The 24,462-nt window shown below is 45.4% G+C and overlaps 1 protein-coding gene across 1 annotated transcript in view; it reads right to left on the minus strand.

Moving 5' to 3' along the window:
- Positions 1–466: 466 nt before the first annotated feature.
- The window catches only part of CUNH10orf143 (chromosome unknown C10orf143 homolog), a 36,451-nt gene continuing 12,455 nt past the window's right edge, over positions 467–24,462 (minus strand). Inside the window, exons 2-4 of the mRNA XM_032423368.1 lie at positions 14,714–14,821; positions 14,544–14,606; positions 467–1,024 (exon numbers count right to left, since the gene is read on the minus strand). Coding sequence (XP_032279259.1) covers positions 995–1,024; positions 14,544–14,606; positions 14,714–14,821 — 201 coding nt within the window. The 3' untranslated portion in view covers positions 467–994. The remainder of the gene's footprint in view (positions 1,025–14,543; positions 14,607–14,713; positions 14,822–24,462) is intronic.

Consider the following 24,462-nt stretch of genomic DNA (forward strand, 5'->3'; position numbering starts at 1 on the left):
TTGGCCGCCTCGTCTCAGGCGGTCGGCGACCTGACCCGGGGCGAACGCCTGGTGACCTCCCAAGATGCCGGGGGCAGAAGTCTCATCTCGCTCGTGCAACACACCAGCGTGCCCTGCGATTCCGGATAAGCCACATCCCCGCTAGGATGGTGCGGCTTCCGCCCTTCCGTGCCGCATGAAATCCCTCCACGACCACATGCCGTGGCCATGGGTGGACTGGCTCTTCAGACCGTCGGTGCTGAGGGGCGGCCACCGGCAGAGAACAGGGCCCTGGGGATGACACGAGAACAACACGGGGAGTGCGGGGTCTCTGTCCCCCTCTGGCTTTGGAAGGGTAAAGAACCTGGGCGCGGCCCTATAACCCAGCGGTTTGGGGGACCTTGTCTGTTAAGTGCTAGGACATCTCAGGAAACCTTCAGACCAGGGAAAAGGACGCCATCAGACGATGCACGGAAAACCCAAGAGAAATGAGAAATGTCCATTTTAATATAAAAGAGGCCCTGTGCCTGATAACTTCATTTGGGGAATTACACAGAACAGATTGGATACCAGCATTTAGTGAAATTCAGTGTAAGATTATAGAGCATTTTAAATATAAAAATAAGTCTTTTAATTAAAAAAGAACACATAAGCAGCCCTGAATCCATCCACAAAACAACTGGAAAGTGTGAAAACAGGGCTACATCTGGATACGTGGTTCCAGAAGCCACACGGTTCTCAAACCTCACAGGAAATGTGATACTGACATTTTTTTTTTAACTTTTAAATGACACAAACGATTTCCTTGTCAAGAAAGATACATCTGAAAGGTGTAGCGGGGGACAACGGTTTGAGGGCTCCTCTGAGGTGACGGGGTCCTCCTGGCTCTCGCACAGCAGGCGGTGGGATCTCCTGGACAGGGGACACGGGCTGTGATTTGAACAGGTGGGCACCCAGGTCCATCATGAGGGCGGCCCTCGTTGGCACATGGACGGAACCTTCCAACTTGCACCTTCTATTGGCTCTCGGTGTGGTTGAGATGTCCCTACAATGACACAAAAACACATCACGGGAATGGATTTACCGAGGCTGTCTGTTCACCCACACGCAGCACTGCATTTAAAATGACAGGGCCACCACTTGTAAAGAATGTTTTATTTCTGAGGTAAATACACATTTACAGACTATATATAACATATAATAAAAAAGATATTTAAAGCACTTCCTACAGTGCCTGTTACATAGAATGTTCTCAATAAACATTATTTTTCTTCTCCCCTACAGTGCTATGAGGGGAAGAAAGAGTGAAAATATAATTTATATATTCATAAAACAGAATTTTTTAAAATGATGTCTAAATATTGAGTAGGGATCCAACACAAAGGCGCTGTAGCGGCCGCTCTCAGGCGGACCAGGCTTTGGAAGTGACCCAGGTTTGTAACAGTCCTCATGCCTCCTCACCTTTACCCACAGAAGGAACTGGGAGGACCAGATGGCTAGGGGCAGACAGGTGGCCAGACACTGAGCCACTGTGAAATGAGAGGTGATGTCCAGCATCTAGAAACCTTTATCCCACTTGGCCATGATCCGGGCAGAGAGCAGTGGATCTGTGGCCCAACGGCAGGAGCCAGCAGGGGAGCCCTGCTCTCCAAGACCACATCATGATGCCAGTGGGCTCCCTAGGCTGGTGGAGGCCAGGAAGGCTGGGTTGGGCCAGGCAGTGGTCTGGTCCATGATGGTGTCCATTTCCTAGAAGGCGGTGCTGTCCTGAGCCATGGGGACCCAGCCTGAGAGACCTGGGACTGGCAAAGAGTCAGGGAGGTGGCACCCAGGCTTGTGAGCACATGTGTCACAAAGATGAATCATTCAGGTGGACCAGAACGGGATGCTCTGGAGACTGCTGATTCTACCTAAGGAGGGGTCTGGAAGGCTTCACGTAGGAGAGGTATCTTGAGTGGACCAAGAAGACAGAATAGAATCTTACAAGGTGGGAGAGAGCCTCCCAGGCAATGAGAACAGCAGGTGAGAATGTTCCAGAACCAGAGAAACCATCTGGGATGACAGAAGGCAGGGTTCACGGCACACACAGGCAGGGACAGAGGATCTATTTGGATAGTCAGGCTGCGCCCAGATTGTGAATACAGGTGCTGAATTTATTCATCGGGCCTGTGTTTCCCAAAACAGTCTCAGAAATGCATGTGTAACAAGCATCCCTTCATAAAAGGGACGTTTTCCAAACACTGGATTGAATAAAATTAAACAAGTGTCTTTACTGTGATTCTTGGGTTCTTTAATCACCTACTATGCATCAAATCTCCAAAAGGTGGGGAAAGGATTTAGCACTTCCCAAATGTTTTTGGCCAGGAAGCTCCTGTCGTGAGAGCCTCGGCAGCAGGAGCCTGGGTGAGGGAGCACTGCTCCAGACACGGGAAGCTGCAGTGATGAGGTCAGACAGAGCTTGGGAAGCTCCCTCTCAGGGGCTGTGGGAGAAGGAATGCAGTGGACAGGCTCAGGAGGCCAGACTCCAGAGAGGATGGGGCCTCTCTCAGGGGAGGGACAGTGAGACTGGCTGGTGGGGAGGGGATTGGACAATGCTCTTTAATTAACTTCATCATCATCATCGTCGTCGTCATCACTGTTGCCAATAGCACCACCAGTATGTGGCTCAAAAACCAAATTTTCCTTTTAAGAAGGTCTTCACTGAGAGGTCTCCATCTAGCCCCCGTCCCCACCCTCCCCATGCAATGGGGTTATCTGAAGATGTGTTGGAGCCAGAATGACCAGACTCTTAACAATTACATAGACAGAGCCATGTCACTATGAAAACTGAGATCCAGGATCTCAAGCACAAAAGGACCTGCAGAAACTGCTCCTTAAAGCCTGCCTCCCAGTGCCCTGTCAGGTTCCCACACTGTCCTATTCACTCCTCTCGACACCTTTCAGTTTGTCAACGTCGCTCTCGCAGCGCTGAGCCACAGTGACACCCGAAGAGGAGCCTGTCTATCCCTGACCGAGAGGTCGGGAGTGCAGTCCCCGGACCCTGCAGCGTCCTGTGGCGCACGCCAGCCCCCAGAGGCCCGTGTGACAGCGGGGTCTGGGCACTGACCGTGTCTCCGACTCGACGGGAGTGAAGAGGTTAGTTGTGCCCATAGGCTCGTGCTCACTGACGATGCCCTGTTGCCTGATCAGGCTTGAAAAGTCATCTCGTAAGATACAGTAGGAACACATCACTTTGATAAAATACACTTCCATCAGTTTTCCACCAAAGAAAGATGTGTTTTGAACACAGCTTTTATTCATTTCTAATATCAGGATCAAAGAGGCCTCAGGCCCAAAGGTGTCCACGTTTGGACACAGCAGAGTAGTGTCAAAGCTCAGACCCTCTTGGAGGCAGAGGGAGAGAAGCGTTGTGTCCCATACAAGGGATCTTCCGGAAGATTAACAGCTGACTTCCCATCAGAAACACAGAATTCAGGAGGCAGTGAAAGGACGTATGCAAAGTGCTGAATGATGGTCCATCGAGAGTTCTAGATCCAGTCAAACTAGCCCCCAGAAACGAAGGCGCCCCTGAGCCAGCCCCAGGTGCACAGAGACAAGCTGTGGCTAGCAGACCTAGCCTGCGACAAATGCTGAAGGGAATCCTGCAGGCCCAACTGAAAGGATACTGGTCAGGAACTCAAAGCCAGACCTTCATATTTTTCTGAAAGTGCTAACTTGCCTTTTAACGCAGTTCACCCTCTCCTCGGGGTGGAACAGATTTTACTCTTTGAGAAGCTTTTGTTCTGTTCTTCTAGTCATCTGAAGATTCACTGCTCCTCACATCAGGAAGAAATATCATGAATGCGACTTGTTTCCTAATTATTACCACTGAGTAGAGTTCATCTATCTCTCCCTCCATCCGAGCTACACTTCCAGTGCACCCACAGCCTTGGGCCTCATGCTGCAGAGGGCCCCCCTCTGGCCCATTTCGGCTGTACCTCTCCATGGGGTAAAGAATCCACAGGGCCAATAGGATGTCCCCACCCAAAGCCCCTGTTCCTCTTCCAGAGCCTACTTCTTGGGGCCAGCCTTTTCTCCAGGTATGTTCTCCTGAGGGCAGACCACCCCACTACTGCCCTACTCCTGGCCTTCCTTCAAGGCTTAATTGTCAGCATGTGTCTGAAGTAGTTGAGGCGAGCAGGGCCCACATCAAGGCAAAGGACACTTGATTCTTGAGATGACCTTTTTTTTTGCCTCCGTTCCAGATTTTCCCATAGCTCAAAGGCCCTGGAACTTGCCCTAGCCTCATCCATGTAGGACCCTTCTAGGGGGTGGGAGTGGACAATAGGAACAAAGCTCAGTACTTGGCAGTACTCAGTAACAGCGTCAAGCAAGCCACTTAGAACAACAGTGAGCAAACTTTATAACCTGTTTCCCACTGATTATCTTCGAAGGGACCAAGTTGGAGAAACACTCCACTTAGAGCAGGGGGAAGGGTAAGTGGGTAGGACTGAAGTCAGGGGAGGTGGAGTCGGCCAGGTGGCAGCCCATAACCTTGCTCACGCTTCTGAGGTTGAGTCAGGTGCTCGCGCTGGGGAAGAAGATCTAGGGCTGAATCCAGGCTGAGGCTCGAGCTGGACACAGCTCCACCTGCCCGAGCGGGGCGACTTACAACACTCACATCCCAGATGTGCGAGGATCGGGAGTATCACAGAGGAATACTTTGAGCTGGACACAAACAGGTCATTTTAAAAACAGGGTATGTGGAGGAATGTGCATTCTAGGAAAAGCCTGGAGTTTAAAACTAAAAAACAAATTGCACGGACAGCTTTCATGGACTTTGGAAGCAGGCACTAAGGCCAGACTCTCCAAAATCCAGTTATCAGGCTGTTCTTTTACATAAAATCGTTTTAGCTCGAACTCGTGGATCCGGGCTCTAGTGGAGGGGCATCTGGCGCTCGGAGGGGATGCTGATGTCACAAGCTGGCTCCCCCATGAGGAGCCTGAGGACTTTAAAAGAACCCACTTACCGGGGCTGCTGTCTTTTTAAATTTTTGTTTTAATTTTCATTTTACACCATTTGACCCCTTTCACCCATTTCTCCAATGCCCTATCCCCTACCTTTGGCATCCACCCACCTGCTCTCTGTATCTACGAGCCACTTTTTCTTTTTCTAAATAAAAGATTCCACACATAAGTGGGGTCATACAGTACGAGTCTTCTTCTGACTTATCTCACTCGGTATAATGCCCTCGGGGTTCATCCGTATTGTTGCAAATGGCAGGATTTCATTCTTTTTTTATGGCTGAATAACATTCCACTGTGTATATATACAGTTTCTCTATTCACTCATCCATCCTATGTTTGAATGTTCATCTTATATCCAACAAGGATGATGAATATTCGTCCTAGCACTTTATCTGTAGCTTTTCTTGGATTTTCTGTGTAGATAATTCTATCATCTGGAAATAACAGTTTATGTTTTTCCTTTCCAATTCTCACACCATTGCTTCTTTTTTCTTGTCTTAACGCGCCAAAGGTCAAAGCATCATCCCTCCCTGGACAGTCAGGCAGCCCGGCACACGAGCACACTCAGTGCACTAGACAGAAGTGGAGACAGCAAGCGAACCCGTGCTTCCCTCTTCGTCAACGGAAATGCTTCCATGAAGTAGGACAAACCCCAAACCTCCCCAGGATAAACACTTCTATTTCTGGTTTGCTGAGTTTTTATCATGGGTGGGATTTGGAGTAACTGGATGCTGTTTCTGCATCAATTTAGATGATCATTTGGGTTTTTTTTCCTCCTTTGATCAATGTAGTAGTTTTTCTAATGTTAACTCACCCATGTGTTACTTCACACAGGATTTTTTTTAACCTATAAAGCCATCTGTGGTGGTAGCTTTTGGATCACTTTCCCAGCTCATCTCACTCATCACTATTACTGGTCCGTTTATATTCTCTTCTGGAGTCCATTTTGGTGGCCGCACTTCCTGTATGTGGGGGGCAGGGGGGCCCCCACCGGCGCTGGTCGTCCTGGCCCTGGGGTTCGTACAGCTGGCCCACACGGGCACACAGGCACTGTCCCCTGAGCACACCAAAGATGTCATGCCAAGGGCTTCTGGGGCCTGTGGTCAAAGCATCATCCCACCCTGGATAATCCGTCATGTCTCCCCAGCAGCTCCACAGAATTTCCTCTTTACTGTCCTTCCCCTTCACCATGATGGATTTGCAGAGACATCACGCCCACGTCCCACCCGCCATGATTTCAGGAGAACAAAAAAGCTATGGACAAAAATATAACACACCGCACAGCTTGGGAGAGAGCACATTTGAGATACGAATGAAACACCCTGCATATCCTGAGCCCTCACGCCCTAAGGAGAAATAAGCTCATAGTCCTAAACTTGAGGTCTCTCGTTCTCAGAACCATCTTTTACTCTTTTAGTTAATATCAATGTTTTACATGTTTAAAATTGTATCTAAATGGCATCATTCTATACACGGTCTTCTGCCATTTCCTTAATTCATCCATTTTTACTGTGTATATTTCACCGAATTGATATACCCAAACTGACTTACCCATTGTCCTATTGGACAGGTGGGTTGTTTCTGGCTTTTTGCTAAGCAAACAATGTCACTGTAATTATTTTGTACATGTTTCTTTGGGCATCTGTTAGGGTGCCTTCTCAGGAAGGAATCTCCTGGGTCACAGGGAACACCTACCACCACCCTTAGTAGGTATTTGCTCTGTAAGTCACAAAGCCAAGGTGCACGGCCTCCAACGAGGTGGAGATCCTTTCACTCCACATTCTTGCCCGCACTTCCATCATCAGCTTCTAACGAGCGACTCAGCACACTGTTCATACTCAGTCTCCTACAGATCATCTTTAAAGGGCTCAGGTTTGGCAAACAATTCCTTTTAGATCAGGGGAAGGGATAAGTGGGTAGGACTGAAGTGGGGGGAGGTGGACTAGGGCCAGAGGATAGAGGATGTCCCATATCCTTCTCCACACTTTGGAGCTTTGTTACTATTTTTTTTTTTCCTGCTAATTTGATGCTTTGAGTTGATACCCTTGATTACTAGCAAGGCTTAACGTCCGTTTACGTTTACTGGCTAGTTTGGTTTCCTCTTCTCTGAATTGCCAATTCATAGACTTTATCCACGTATCTGCTACACTCCATTTGGTATGTCACAAATGTCTTCCCTGCTTTATGGAAGGATCTTCTTAGTGATGAGGAATTTTGGTATGCAATGTGTCTTATGTACATAGTCAAATATATCAATCTTTTCCCTGTGGCTTTATTAGATTTTGTACTTTGCACATTTAGGGTCTTTAACCTTCCCCCCACCTCCCAGGATTGATTTGTGTGAGGTAGAGATCTAATCTTATTTTCCCTCATATAGATGGCCACACATCTTAGCACAGTTAGAGGACCCTGTCCTTCTCAAATGACTTGCTATACCATCTCTGCAATGCACTGAGCTGCCATATACCCAAGTTTAAAGCCCTCAAATTTATTGCATTGGTCTATTTCCCTATCCCTGGGCCAACAGCACATTGTTGGAATTCTCACAACTTTGTAATGTATCTTGACATCTGACAGGTAATCTCTGTCACCTTGTTCTTCTGCTTCAAAATTGTCTGGCTACACATGTCTTTCTTCAATTCTGGGAAATTCTCAGCCACTATCTTTTCAAAAGCCATAAGTCTTCTCAAGTCAGGTCTTTTCATTATCCTTTCCTCTCCTGTTCTGTAAATTCGTTCCTTCTGGATTTCCTGACAGACCTTCCATTCTTTCCTCTGACTCCCAATCACAGTTTCATACTTTCCGTATCTTTCCATCTCATGCTGTTTTGGATGACTTCCTCAGATAAATCTAGCTCACTAATTCTGTCTTTAACTATGTCTCACTTCAATGATTGTATCATTCACTTTTAAAAGGATTTTTGGGTTTTTTTTTGACCTTCCAATTCTTTTTTCACACTGTCCTCTCCTTTCATTATGGCTCTATTTCTTCTATCTTAAATCTTATTATTTTTATTTTGAGAGAGAGAGTCCATGAGCAGGGGGAAGGGCAGAGGGAGAGGGAGAGAGAAATTATCTCAAGCAGGCTCCTCGTTGAGCACAGAGCCCAACATGGGGCTCGATCTCATGACCCTGAGATCATGACCTGAGCCGAAACTGAGAGTCAGTCACTTAACCCACTGTGCCACCCAGATGCCCCTGGCTCTACTTCTTCTTAATCATTTGTTTTTGCAATTTAAAATAATTAACTTTATAGTGAACTTCATATAGTGAAGTTCTTTGATAATACATTTCAGAATCTTGGAGGTTTGTTCTCCTGTTTGTTATAATTCCTGATGTGCCCCCCCCCCCCGCCCGCAGTGGTAGATGTTATGTTATTTATATTGTTCTGATGTGACATTCTCTGCGCAGACGGTCTCAGCTCTGAATCCCGTGTGCCTTGGACGGTGGAGATGTGCCCACAAGATGATTCTGCATTTGCCACTGTCCAAGGCCTTAAAGGACTTCAAGAGTCTGTATCTATTTTTATGTTCATGCTTTCCTTTCGGTTCTCGTACCACTGGGAGAGAATAAGCTTGGAGCCCACACCCGTGTATGGCCTGGTATTTTAATTTCTAATGTCCTTAAGGTACAGGCAGATCTCCCAGACTCAGAACTTTCTGCAAGGGTCCAGATTCTGGCTCCCACACCTCCACCCGTCAGTCACATCTGCCTCTGGGCATTAGAATTCCAACCCCTAGCCCCCAGCCCCCCTGCCCGGCCCATTCCAGGACCAAACCCAACAAAGGAGGACCTCGCCATGGCCACCAGGGATGTGTCTGGACGCACTGCCCTGTGTTCTGCCTGCACTCCCGACAGACTGACCGTGTACCTGACACCATGGTCCACCCGCAGCAGAAGGCGGTGAGCGTCCATCCGCACAGCTGAGCGGGCTCCCAGCGAGTCTACATGACGTTTTCCTTAAAGTGCTTTTAATCCACAGCACCATCTCCTCATAGTTTCACTCACTTTATTTATAGAGAACGAAGCATTCGTTTTGTTTTTCTAGTCATCTGAAGGCTCTGTGTTCCTTCAGAGCCTGGAAATGATCTCAATAACATAGTTTTAAAAAAAAGAACAAACAAAACTATTTTCCTGGTTCCCATACTCTAGAGAAAACATTTACCGTCAGAAGCTAAATCTGAAGATTTTGTAAGCAAGTCTACTCAAACGCCTCTATTTTGGGATTCACACTTGGTTGTACCAACACAGCCGGGCTCTTCCCTCGGCCAGCGTGCTCTTCCGTCTGAGTAATCCAGCGCTGTGCCTTCGCCAGGGAGCTCTCCCTGCGTCCGGGTGTGATGCCGCGAAGACCCACACCCTGGCTGCAGCACCTCACAGCGGCCGCTCGGTGCGCCCAGCGCGGGGCAGGGAGGCTGGCAGTCTGGCCACAAGCACGCGGACCAGCCAAGAGGAGCAGAGCGGGCCGGGAACCTGCCCATCAACCACGGCGGACCTGACTCTCCTTATCTGTAAATGGACGGGGTTCAATGAACTCTAGGATCCTTGACAAACCTGGGGAAAACGGACAAGTACAATTTGATTCTCACAGAAGAATCAATGAAATTTCCCTTGATCCCACCTGATTGTGTTTTCTCCTCTCAGGACGTAAGAATAAAGGACTGACAAGGACTAGCTCTTGCTGAAACAGGACACAAAGAGCAAACCACTGCACATCGATCTTCCCTAATCTGTGTCAGAACATTACGTTTTCATCTCCGCCTCGTCGGCGGCTTGACACCTGGGCCACTGAGCTTGACCACAACACCCATCCCCCTGCTGTGACGCAGGCCCGGGGAAAGGCAAACTCGTGCACACCAGCTTCTGGGCGGTTCCTGCTCCAGAGCTTTGTTTATAGATGCTACAGATGCAGGAAGCAATTACCAGTAAGTCAGATAGGTAAATAAAATAAAACAAATACTTTAAAGGTCGCCCATTTGGAGATAAAAAGTGCAAAGAAAACAAGTGTATCCCTTTAGAATCAGAATAATCACACGTGGGCTGCCCCTGCTGTCCCTGCGGGGCCACCAGCCAGCAGGCATGGACCAAACCCTGGATGCCCTGCCCTCGACTTCTGCTCCCGCCCCTCCTCACCGCGGTCAGGCAGTGCGTTTCAATGTCAAAAAGTGAGTAGCATGGGGCGCCTGGGTGGCTCAGTTGGTTGGGCGACTGCCTTCGGCTCAGGTCATGATCCTGGAGTCCCAGGATCGAGTCCCACATCGGGCTCCCTGCTCCACGGGGAGTCTGCTTCTCCCTCTGACCCTCCCCCCTCTCATGCTCTCTCTGTCTCTCTCATTCTCTCTCTCAAGTAAATAAATAAAATCTAAAAAAAAAAAAGTGAGTAGGATAGAGGCTTATTGAGACTTCTCCCTTAGTATTTGCCCTCAACGCTAATGAACGGGCTGCTATCCAAAATTAACTTGTTGGTGTGTGTATGTGGGGGAGGGGGGTCCATAAAACCAAAACATCATGATTTGCACATTGGCCTTTATATGGCAATTCACTACCAGTCTGGGTAATAAAACCCAGTTAACCCCAGATAACAGAACACACAAGTGAGCAATATGAAAGGGCCTGACTCTTTTTCAATCTAACACCCAGGCTCGCCACACCGCCCAGGTGACTCCGAGCTGGGGCAGGTTCTGCCCACACTCCTGAACCCCGAGCTTGCTGGACTCCACCCAGAGACCTGAGGGTGAGCAACAAAGATCCAGAGGCCCAGGTTTTAAAGAGCAATCTCTTTCTTTTTTTTCCCAGGAGGACTCGTCCACTCATTAGGTAATTAAGGCCAAAAGGGTCTAGTCAGAGAGGAATCTAGGTACCTCACATGGAATTTAATGTGGCCTCCAGCACACTAACAATGGAAGAGCAGAAAAGCCACATGGGGGAGGGCAAGGCAACCAGATACTGCCCCCCCCCCAGACAGCCGCAGTCTCCCCTGGTGGGGAGGACCAAGGGAGGCAGCAGCATGACCCAGAGCCCGGGAGCCCGTGCCACCCGCAGGAGCTGGGACCACGGGGGACAACTCTGTAGAAGCTGGCACCTTGGAGGGAGGGGGCAGAGGGAGAGATGCTCTGGCTCCCAGCCCACCCCCCGCCCACTCCAGCGTCCACGGTCAGAAACCAGAAGCCAAGGAGTCTCCACAAGACAGAGCAGAGCAACAGTGGGGAACAGAGCTGAGAAAGAACAGGCAGCCGACCATCATGCTGACCCAATAAAATCTGAGGGCGGCGCTGCTCCTGAAGGGCTCCTGCACTGGGCAGCTTTGGTGTCAGAGACCGGACACCACTCGGAAAACATGGTGGCGGGAACCCAGCATCTCTGCCTCTGCAAACGAGGGCAATCTGTCCTTCCTAGAGTTTTCTGCCTTATACTGCAACCCCCCCCACCACCACGGAGCTTCATTCAGTTGCTTAGAGAGCTTGTGAAGCCCTGTCAGGTTTCATTTAGTGGGTCAGAATCTGCAAAGGACGGCGCGGTCTCCACCCTCCCTGCGGCCGCGGCGGACCCTATGCCAGGGACCCTATGTGAGGGAAAGGGGGCCCGCGGACGGCGGCCATCGGCCATCAGCACTGCTTCTGGGCTCGCAGCCCCGAACGGGGCAGCAGAGAGGGGCAGCGCGGACACCCCGGAGGACGGAGCACCACGTCCCACCACAAGGATGGGGACCGTCTCCCTGCAGTTGTCAGTAACCTGAGCAGGATGAGGCAGGGCTAAGAGGAGGCGCCTCTACGGAGCCGCGCACGCCCCGGCAGGAACCTCGCGGCGGGTCGGAGCCGTGGTCACTGCAAAGGCAGCCAGCACAGACCACACGGCGAGGGGGCCACGTGCCAACCTGGAAAACGAGGCGGGGAGGTCAACTAAAAACGTCCCCGCATACTTGAGAAGCCATGACCCTGCATGCATGAGAAACGATCCATGTTAAAAATGAGGAAAAGCTCAGGAGAGACAGCAGGTGCTCAGGCACTGAGCTGACAGCTGTGTGAGGATTCAGAGGAGGACCTGCCGGATCAGAAGCACACCAGAAAACTAGGTGCAAGGGAGGTGATGGGGGGAGCACCAAGGGAGGCGATGGGGGGAGCACCAAGGGAGGCGATGGGGGAGCACCAAGGGAGGCGATGGGGGGTAGCACCAAGGGAGGCGATGGGAGGGAGCACCAAGGGAGGCGATGGGGGGAGCACCAAGGGAGGCGATGGGGGAGCACCAAGGGAGGCGATGGGGGAGCACCAAGGGAGGCGATGGGGGGTAGCACCAAGGGAGGCGATGGGAGGGAGCACCAAGGGAGGCGATGGGGGGAGCACCAAGGGAGGCGATGGGGGGAGCACCAAAGGAGGTGCTAGGGGAGCACCAAGGGAGGTTATGGTGAGCGAAGCACCAAAGCAGCTGAGACTCATAGGCAAGTCTCCTGTTAGGGCTCCACAGACCCCTCAATGCAACCTTTGCTTCTCTTTGAGCCCAGGTCACCACCCTGGGTCCGCTCTAGGAACAATGGTACAGGACGGGGCACACTAATGCACACAGGTGCACATTTGTGAATGGAGCTGTGTGTCTAATAAAGTCTTCTGAAATTTGGAATTGCTGCCCATCGGTGATTTACTGTTAAGCACTTCTCCCTGGGATCTCGCATTTCTAAAAATACTATTTGCTTTTTATTTAGCACTGAACCTTCTGATGCTCCAGAATATAAAAATAGTGTCTTATTATTTTAAAAGCTTAGGAGAGAAACTAGCCATATTATTAGAAAAAGAAGATATATGCACCTATAGTCTGTTCAAATATCAAGAGGTGTGACTTTTCAAATTCACATTTCAATCTTTATTTACATAAGACTTTTGTAACAGTGGGTGTAAATATTAAATCACCCAAGCCTGGGTGAAATTTTATTGAGAATAACTACAGATAAAGGGAAACTGATTTTTTAAAGTCGGTTTCTGAAATTTAGATGAAAAGAATATCGAGCACTAAGGAAAAAATGATATATTTACATATCAATATAGGTTCTCTGCTCACAGATTCATTTCCTATGAAACAGAACAGAGGCAAGCTTGGGGAGTTACAAAGGAAGGAAAAATCCTAATCAAATAGAAACTGTTGTTCAAACAGAATATTAGCTAAAATGATCCAATCAGTTGCTTGAGCCAAATTTTCTTCTTTAAGCCATTCATGACAGAACACAACGTCTCAGAGCATTAAGAATCCATATTACGTTCCAAGTGTTTGCCCAACAGATGGGGGGATTTGAAAGATACAGTCCATGGAAATGGGATGAGAACAAGGAAGGTTACCAGTTAGTCACCACACTAACACACTTTAGTCATAATGAGGCCACATTTCTCAAGGTAAACATTATGTATTTGTATTCTAGGGCATATGTGGCTCTTACAGGAATCAACCTAAAATACAGTAAGTTCCAACTGCTAGATCTTTGACTTCACCATTGTTCAGGATTACACCATGGAATGCAGCGTAACATGCAGACATTCTCCTGAAGAGGATGAAAAGCACACCTTCGTGGAATGAGTCGGACACTAAGCTTTGTTTTTGTATTTCTCCAATGACTTCAGAGAATCAGGTTCACGTGGGCAATAACTGACACAGCATTAGGTCTTCATTTAAAACAAAATCATTGCCTCTCATTGTAAAACACAGTAGCCGGCGATATGCCTATTCAAAACCTTAGGATGGATCAACTCAATCTTTTGCTGATCAAAAGCAGAGCAATACGTTTCTCTAACCTCTTTAGAGGGCAACCTAAGAAATACTCACATATACAGAGATACACACACACACCTGGTTTCTAAACACACACACACACACACACACACACACTCTCTCCTGGTTTCTATGTGGCAATTAAGCGTAATTCTATTTTACTACAATATTAAGATTCTAAATTTAAAATAAAAAAACAAGAATTACAGAGGTTATCAAAGACATTAACTTGTTCTTAGAGTAAGTGCAAAATTAATAACAAAGGTATTATTATGCCAGTGTATTCTTTACGATATTCTGCCCAATATTCTCAGGAAACTGAGAATCTGACTCTGGTCATCTTAGACCTCCTTTACTTTGAATTAATGTTGTGAACACTGCATTTCTCCTTCTGAAATCTGTGGTTTCTGTGAAGTTTATGGGAACACCAAAGAAAGCTTAACCAGGGAAAGGAGAAAACAACGTCCATTCCTATTCGGATAATTAACTGAGGTCAGGGCTTCTTTTCAAGATGTCCTCACATGATCTCTATTAACTGTATCCAGTGGCCTGTTCCCTCCCCTGAACCCTGTGTTAAGAAAAAATTTTAAGTGTATTTTCATTTCTATTTCCAATCTGAACCTGGAAACAAATCAGTTTGCACCCCAGCACAAGGCCAAGAAAAGCTTAACTCAATCTGCATCTTTTTATTTACATCCCTCATTCCTTAGAAATGTAATTGCCGTTTTTATTAACTTTGTTTTATGGATCTAATATTTAAGAGCAAGTCTGTCTTTTATGTCACAGCAAGAAGGTGAATGCACTTACAGACTCCCCCGCAATACATCTCGGGCAAGGCTGGGCTGAGCTCCTTCCACCGTTCTGAGGAATCTATTTAACAAATCACAGCCGCAGATGCATCAGGACAGTCATTATTTACACTTTTTATTAAAATATTTAAATGGGTCACAGCTGGTTTGGTGGGAACGGGAACCTACCCCCACACGTGGCAGCCCCCCGCCACTCCAGGACACCAGGGCGCTGAGCTTCGCGGGGCCGCAGCCCCATTCCGGCCCGGCCGCTTCTACTCTCTTGCATGCCCGTTTCTGAAAGACACGAAACTTCACTGCGGATGGCTCCGGGAGCACAGGACACTAATTGGATTTGCTTTCTGCAAACTTAAGCTGCAAACACAGACCCCTGTAGAGCTGAGTGAGTTTATAGGACATCTGAGGGGTGACTTTAAACATCATCTTTCAGGAACACGTTCCATCAATTACATTTAACCTCATTATTTCTAGCACTGTTTGGGGTTTACTTGGCTTTATGGATTTAAAATAGACATTTGAAACAATTTTGGTCAAAACTCTTATAATAAACTTTTGTGACTGGTTTACTGATATTGAAAATATACAAAATCTATCAATTTTGTTCAGGAAACTAGTTACATGCTTCAACACATTTTGCCTAGTTTCGAGTTCCATACTTTCTTAATAAAATGTAAATAATTCACATGTGAATAATTCTTTGTCTTACTGACACTGAAGAGCACATTAATTTCACTTATTTTCAGGTTGCACATATACTCCATAACTGATAACCTCTGGGAAAGTTAGCATTTGCTTTTTACTTTCCCATGAACTAAAAAAGATAAATTACAAAAGCAATCCTCTAACGCTAAAGGAAAAAAAAAAATTATTCACTCTCAAAATCCCAAGACTTTGTGCATTTTGAAGGGTAACAATGTTTTCAGTGACACAAAGTTGAGAAGCCGGAAGACCTTTGCAAAGGGTCGTGAAGTCCATCCCTTGCTCCCTGGGCCAGCCTGTGGGCCCTGCTGCTGGACAGCTCCCGCCAGGTCAGTAAACATGGCCCTTACACACTGCAGCTCCCTCCACCTCTCTGGTTTCTTGCAAACCATCGACATGGTTTCTACCAAATTTGTTTCTTATCCGTACTATTATTTATTTGTATTTTCTAAATTGACTTTTTTTTCTTAATGGATTTATTCAATATAGAAGCCTTATATCATGGGTTTAGAGTGCTAGTTTTACTGTTCTCTAATATGCCTTAAAGATTACATGGAAATTTTAGGATTAAACTGGAAAATGCTGACCTCCGAGCCCCTCAGCCCACTGAGAAGAATTTCTTGGGTGAGTGCTTGACCTCTGGATGGCTGAAGACAAGGCTGGCTATGCAGTCACTGACTTCCTTATGGTTCCCCAAATGAAACTACAAATTCTCCAACAAACCACACCCCGGGCATAACATGAAGCCAGATAATGTGAAATACGAAGAAAAGGGTAAGAGAAAAGACACCAGGTCCTGGTGTAGGCCCCTTGTGCCCCCAGCTCACACCGGCCGTCACGAGCTCCGGTGAGCCAGGGCAGAAGGAAAGACCACAAGACAGAGAGGAGCACAGCAGAAGGGTGAGAAAGTCCATACGAACATGAAGAAGCTATGACATGCCTGAGTGCCTGTGTCAGGGAAGGGACTTCAAGGCCCAGACATGCAGCATCAGGGGACAGACACCATTTACAGAGGCATTCCGGGGAAGAAAACAGACAAAAGAGGAAGGGAGAAGCACCCTTCGGCAACTGAGTGGTAAAGCTAAAAGAGAAAGAGGAAAAGTGTAGGGTCCTAGGAGTAAAGAGGAATATCATTAGATTCACCCTGGCCTGTCCTCACCAAAGCTGAGCAGCCAGCCAACAGCTGCCACGGCGGCCCCTGCACTTGGCCAAACCAACCGAAGAGGCTGCCGCTAGACTCGCAATCTTTTAAACACTCAATACCATAAAAATGTCCTCCTGAAAACTACCACGAGTCAAAAGAAAATTGGAATTTACACTCCCCAAAACATAATTAAATATACCACCCTGAATTAGAAATGTAGAAGAATTAAAAACAGAAAAGGACAAAAACAGAGAAAGCAGGGGAGAGGTGAGCAGACTCAGGGAAGTTATGGAAGGAAAACAAAATTACCTCAGAAATGAGGAATCAATTACAGAGCACCCAAGGAGAATCAATTCAAATGAAAACTAACAAAGGGCACTGAGGACAGACAGGACCACAACCAAGAGGAGGACAGCGACACTGAGAAAGACGGGAAAGGGGAGGAAAGCAAGTGGCGGGGAGAGAAGACAAAGGAGTGATGTCCATAAATCAGACTTCCTAAAAGAGGAAAACAAAACAGTATAGCAAAGCTAACATTTAACTCTTCAAGAAAATTTCCAGAATAGAGAAAGGCCCAAATCTTCAAAGGAAAGGACTCACTGGGTACCCAGGAAAAATAACCCAGAAGGATCAACTCTGAGATGCAGCCTAATGAAACTATGGGATTTCAAAGGTAAGTACAAAGTCCTCAAGGCCCGTGACACCAATCAATGAATACGCAAAGGAAGTAGACTAACTGCAGACTTTCAAAACCAACACACAAGCAAGGCAACAATGGAGCAACATTATAAATTCAATGCAAGTATGAACCAAGAATTTTAAATCCAGCAAGCCATCCTTCAATTACCAAGACTACAGAAAAGCAGTTTTTAACATCCATGAATTTGGAGAATACTACACTCAGTCGGCCCTTCTTGAGGATTCTATGTGAGGGTAAACTTTATCTGCCTAGTGATGAGTGGGAGAATTTCAGCAAAAGGATTTATGAGACACATTTAAAAATATTTAGATGTACATATTAGACCAAAATAAAGGTGCAATTAAGCTGGAAGACTGATGTGCAAATATTACATACAGTGACAAAACAGAAATTATTCAACTAAATGTGAGATGAAGGAAGAGGTAAAGAGCAAAAACTCTGATTAATGTATAGGTCATTACTGTGTAAGCAACAGGTGTGCATTAAAGAATACGAGGGAAAAAAACAAATCAGACAATAAAGAGTTTAACAAAACGGGTTACTAAGGACATAAAAATAGGTTTAAATACATAGGTAATGACTAGAAAATACAAATCTATCTAAATCCGAAATCAAAAATATAAAAGCAAAGAATACAGATCTCCTAAAGGAATGGCAAATACAACAAAATATGCATATTATAAAATATTATGATAGTTACAAGCAAATAAATCAGTCATGTCAATAAATATTAATGGACTTAATTTACCTATTTAGAGAAAAAGGTTTTTAATTGAGTTCACAGCACAAGACCTAACTGTATTCTGTACACAAGAGACGTACCTAAAATAAAGTCAGTCAGAAAGGCCAGAAAGCAAATGGCTGGACCAAGGTAAATGAAACAAAGAGAGAGAAGGAGACCAAGTAGAACTCACGTCACAAAGGGTTAAACACAAGGGGATATATTTAATGTTAAAAGCCACAGTCTGCAACGAAGACATAATGCTCATGAACATCTACACACCAAGTAATACAACCACCACCTTGGGGCACCTGGGGGGCTCAGTCAGTTAAGCATCTGCCTTCGGCTCAGGTCATGATCCCAGGGTCCTGGGATCAAGCCCCGTGTCGGGCTCCCTGCTCAGCGGGAAACCTGCTTCTCCCTCTGCCTCTGCCCCTCCCCCAGCTCCTTCTCTCTCTCTTGCCTTGCTTTCAAATAAATAAAATCTTTAAAAAAAAAAAAAACTATCGCACATTCCCTACAAATGGTCATATATTAGGTCACAAAGAAAACATCAACCATTTCCATAATGTAGAAATACTGCAAACAATACTTTCTGATCACAATGCAATAAAAGTATACATTATTAACAACAACAACAACAAAAACAAAGTCATCTCCACTTGGATATTTAAAAAACCTATTATTGACTTTTAGTGAAAGAGTAAATACAAACTAAAAGTATAGAATTTTAAAAAAATAATTACACAGAAAACACTATGAATCAGAATCCATGGAATTCATTTAAAGCGGTAATCAGAGAAAAATTCATTATGCTAATATTTTTACCAATAAAAATGAAAAAATAAAATCAATCAATCAGTAAGTCTTAGCTTATTAGTAACCCAAAAGAAAATGCAAGGAAGAAACAATGGAGGGAAACGCTGACTCATGAGGGGAGGTTTTCCATTAAAAACATCAGAGCTAACCCATAATTCTAAGTCTTATAGTTTTTTGCAGGGGTGGGGGTAGAAATTAACAAAGTAGACAATCTACCAGCTACTTGATCAAGAAAAAAGGGGAGAAAGCACAGATACAGAAAATAAGAGATGACACAGGGGAAGTGACCAGTGAAACAAGAAATTTTAAAAATCCTAAGAGACTCTTTTATAGACCTCATGCAAACAGACTTGAACATGTCGCTGGCATGGACAACTCCCCGAGGAGCTCAGATGGCCACGACCAAGACTGACTCTACTGCAGTTAGAGCCGAACCAGACGAAAGTCAGAGAAGACAAAGGTTCCTAAGCGGCACCTCCCCAAGGAGCACCAGGGCAGACACCTTCACAGGGGGTTCTACCAAATGCTCAAGACCAGAGAGTTCCAATGCTCTACATAAACTACTAAACAGCACTGACGATGATGGAAAAGTCCCCAAGTCCTTTTATGAAGAAGTGTAATACTGATACACCAGATAAAGAAGAACAAAGAAAGAAAACCACGGACCAGTATCCCTCACGAGTATCAATGCACAAATATTAAATAAAACATTAACAAGCAGAATCTAACACCACAGGAAGAAGCCACACACCATGACCAAGTAGGATTTTTTCCAGAAATGAAAGTTGGGTTCAATATTAGGAAATCTAGTATCATTCTTCATATTAATAAACCAAAGGAAAAGACATATGATCATCTACCCAGATACTGAAAAACCCTTTGACAAAATTTAAAACCCATTTATAAAAATTACAGAAAACAGAAATTGAGAGATATATTCTTAACATGATAAAATATACATACTTTATTCCTAATGCAAGTATCTTATTTAATGGGAAAAGACTAGTGGCATTTCCACTAAAATCAAGGCAAGGATGCCCAGTCTCCATTTCTGCTTACCACTGCCCTACCCTAGACGTATTACATTACCCTATATAATTACAAAAGATAAATCAAGCAGAGGCATAAGAATGGGTAAGGAAGTAAAACCATCACTATTTGCAGATATCATAATATATATCTGGAAACCCCCAGAGAATCAATGATAAAACTAACCCAAACAATGAAAGAATCAATTGAATAGTAGGACACAAAGTTAACATACAAAAATTGCCTTGAAATATAAAATAATAAGGTGTTAGAGAAAACCCCATTTTAGATCATTGCAACAAAGAAGAGTAAATGTTTAGGAATAAGTTTAATAGTAATTGCACTCAACCTATATATACAAGGATAATGTAAAACATTCTTGCAAGACAACGAAAGCAGAAATGAACAAATGAAAAAGCATCTATTATTGGTTAGGATGACTTAACATTAGAAAGATGACAGTTGCCCCTAAGTTAATTTATAAAGCCAATGTAATGCCAGTAAAAATACCAATAGACTACGGTGTAGACTTGCACAAGTTGATACTAAAGGTCACGTGGAAAAACAAACATGCAAGAATAGCCAAGAAAACCCGGGGGGGGGGGGGGGAATCAGCATCTACGGGATGCCTTTAAAGCAGTAATCAGAGAAAAATTCATTAGACTAATATTTTTATCAATAAAAATGAAAAAACAAAATTAAAACTACTGGACATAAAACCATACTATAAAGACTCTATATGTAAAAAGGGTGGTGCTGTTGACAGACAAATAGACAAATGGGACTGTATAAAAAGTCCAGAAATAAGCCTGAATATATATGGAAATTTGCCATCACAAGTCACTGGGATAAAGATGGACCTTTTAATACATGGTGCTGGGACAACTGGGTAGCCATTTGGAAAAAGATGAAATCAGATGTGTCTTTTGTATCATATATAAGAATAAACCTCAAATGGATTAAGGATCTAAAAATGTAAGAAAATTAAACTATAGAATTCCTAGAAGAAAACATGGGTGAGCCGTTAGTATAGGGAGACTTTCTCACTATGACTCCACACCCAGAAGCAATGAAACAAAAATTGATGAATCTGACTACATAAAAATAAAAATGTCTGCAGGGCAAAATGAAACAAAACAAAACGGAGCCCTAGACAAAACAGAAGATAACTGACAAACTGGAGGAAAATATTTGCAGCACATACCACAGGAAAAGGGCCACTCCCCTTAATATATGAAACTCTCCTAGAAAATAAGGGACAAAGGACCAAACACACAAAAGAAAAATGGGAAAAAGCCATGAACAGACAATTAACAAAAAAGTTTCCAAGTCCAAGCTCACTCACACTTAGAGAAGAGCAAACGAGAAGACCCCACCGGGCACTTGTCATCTGTCAGACCGGCAAAACGCTGAGGCGTGGTGCGGACTCTGCTGGCGAGGCTGTAGGGAAACAGGTGTCTCCCGGGCTGCAAATCCTGCAGGAAAGTTGGTGATACCTAACAAAAGCTACAGAGACTTTTTAACCCAGAAATTATGCCTGCAGGAACCTGTCGGGTAGGCATACCTACAACGACATGGGAACAAAGAATGCACGAGGTTACTCCCTGTAGCACTGGTTAAGCTGGAAGATATTGGAAACCACCTAAACAGGCACAGGCTGGAGAGCAGCTGGAGAAGAGCGGCCCATCTCAGCAACGCGGCTCCAGGCAGCTGTAAAAAATAGGGGAAGACCTCCGTGCATGGGCTCGCAGAGATTCCCAGGATGTACGGTGACAAAGTGCAAAAGAAGATGTGCAATGCAAGAAGGGGGATGAGAACACCTGCACCCATCTGCTCATCTGTACAAAGGAAATACAGGGAGGAGGTGCCAGGAACTAAAGACACTGGTTTCCATGGAGAGTGGGTGGGAAAAGGTACGACAGAAGGGGGATGACAGGTATAAAGTGGGGGCAGACACTTGATGCAAATTCTACAGCTCTAGTCTTAGAACCGTAGTGACACTTCACATACCTGAAAATAAGTACCAAATTTAAATCAACCAGGACATCAGACCCAAATGGAACACAAATGGTAACAAATGAAACTATTTTACAGACAAATAACAGAGCCACACTGAAATACAGAACGATCCTCAGTAATTCTGGAAAATACTATTTTCACTAGAAACTCTTAAGTCTAAGGACAAAAAAGAGCTGTATACAAATACTGACTCTAGTTAGCTAATCTGTTTCTCACAGATTAGCAATTTCGAAACTATTTTATTGGTATACTGGGATTGAATAAATAAGTAAACATATTGTAAATAAGGAGAGCCAGGTTTCTCTCTGTTGAAGAGATAAGTCACAAATAAGGGAAGGGAGAAGGCTATTAAAGAACCTAGTGGTGGGGCGCCTGGTGGCTCAGTCGGCTGAGCAGCTGACTGCTGATTTTGGCTCAGGTAGTGATCTCAGGGTCGTGAGATCAAGCCCCACATCGGACTCCATGCTGAGTGTGGAGTCTGCTTGAGATTCTCTCTCTCCCTCTCCTCCTTCCCACCTCAAATAAATAAATCCTTAAAAAAAAAAAAAAAAGAACCCAGGGGTGCTGGATCAGGACTGAAGTATTAGCATGAATGCAGTTTTCAATAGGTATCCAGACAGCGGCAGAGAAAACATACGGCTGTGTGGATTTGCACATGATATGAAGCATAAATATGAATACTTACACACTAGGACGTATGCATACACCCATACATACATTTTCTAGCTATGTCTGCTGTCATGGTGGCATCCTCGTGGTAGCAAGACTATACCTAGCACGTAGATACTGCTTTCTAAATACCATTCTCCCGCTGAAGGAATCTAGGCTTCATGGAGAGGCGTTGGTTCAGGCATGGAACAGGGAAAGCATAAGATGAGCCTGAGACATTTTGTGTCACCCAAAATAAGTTTCTTTAAAAAGGATGAGGACACGTCAAAAAGACAAAGGCACGCCATCCTGAAGGAGTTCCCAATGGCCAAAGCCAAAGCCGAACAACTTGGGCAATAAAATAAGTAACAACAGCACTGGATTGTAATCCAGAGAATAAAGTAAATACCTGGGAGTCTAACCATGACATCAACAAATGAATACATCATTGGGGGAGAAGAGTTAGTGTTCTCCTTTTCAGTCAAATTCTAATTAACAAGCATAAAGGAATGAGGAAAATACAAAACCACCATTAAGTAAATGCCACAGTGAAAGTTATTTCAAACAAGATTTACCAGTAGATGCTAAAATCACTGGGCAAAAGTTTAAGGAGAAACAGGATATTGGCACAGCCTCAAAGCATTTCCTCCAAGGTTTTTACTAATTACAAAGAGAAAGATAGTGGCTTTAGAGTGGATGAAATGACCTTCATGGAGGGACAAGGTCAACACCAGCAGTAATGACTGGCACCGCGCAGCCCTGATCTGATGCACTGAGAAGGCGTAACGTCACCTCTGTGGTCTTCATGCCAAACGCGTGGCCTTCATCTCATCACAGAAAACGTCAGACAACCCAGACTGACTGACACTCTACAGAGTAACTGACTACCATTCACTCAAAGTGTCAAGGTCATGAGCACTGGTTAGCGTCACACGCAGACTGGAAGAGACCGAGAAGCACAAGAACTACGTGCAGTGTGGGCCCTGGATCCCGTCTGGGTCAGAGAAGGGCTGTTAGTGGGAAAACAGGTGAGACAGGAGAAGGTCTAGCAGAGTTAGCAGCGCTTCACCAGGGCTAATTTCACAGTGCGCTCGCTCACTGTACTATCATCACGTAAGCTGTTTAGCTGATGGCACACCTGAATTCTCTATATTATTTTGGGGGGGAACCTTTCTGTAAATCTATAACTACTTTGAAATAAAGATTTTTAAAGATGAAGAAAAAACAATCTCTCATACCCCTGGTGGTGCGTATACCATACTTCTAGAAATACTGATCTAAGCCAAATTGCTTTCCCATAATCTCAACCCACTAATTCTAATTTTCCCCTCTTGAGCAACATAAAATAAATAGTCCCTCAAGCAGGAGATAAACATCCTTCCAGATGTTTGTAGATCACACTCAGGTACTTGTGAGCTTTCCTCTCTCCAACCAACCATTCCTACTGCCTCTCACTATCCCACACCTGAGATGTTTTCCAGACTCTTCCTATCCTTAGACACCCTGCTCCAGAGTTTCTAAACTGTCAATATCCCTCTTAAAATAAACCATAAAAAATACTTGCAAAGCCAAGTGGCCCCCACCGTGGAGAGAAGAATGACTGCCTTCTGTGGCTCAGCCAGTGTGTCTGCACAGAAGAAACCCACCCTAGTGGGACAGGCGCAGTGGCCACATGGCGTGGCAGGTCCAAGAGAGGCGGGCATCCCACACTGCCCCCGAGTCTTCTCCGTGTGAAGCAGCTGCCCCAGCCCTGGTGCTTTCTGAGTGTTCTTCTCTGCATGGAAGGGCTCTCCTCGGCGCCCTCGTTCACCTTAATTTGGCACCCGTGTGGTTTTCCGGTCTATCGGAGTACATCCAATCCTTCTTCTCCCGGATACCACAGTAATCCTACTAATCATCTTCAAGACGTTTGCAAAGAATGCAGCCTCTGTGCCTTTGCCCAAGTCCGAGAAAACACCCAGGAAGACCGAGGACCTAGATCTCCGGTTACTCAGGATGTACTCAATCTTTACACTGTCAACACAAGCTCGATGTGTAAAACTGGCTTACTGCCAACTTCCCACAATCTGGGCTGAAGGGAAAAAGTGGCAATATTAAATACGCCCCACGTCATTCTACACACAGGCTTCGAGCTTCCC

This window comes from Phoca vitulina, unplaced genomic scaffold (assembly GCF_004348235.1).
Source record: "Phoca vitulina isolate PV1807 unplaced genomic scaffold, GSC_HSeal_1.0 scaffold28, whole genome shotgun sequence".
Classification (NCBI taxonomy): Eukaryota; Metazoa; Chordata; class Mammalia; order Carnivora; family Phocidae; genus Phoca; species Phoca vitulina.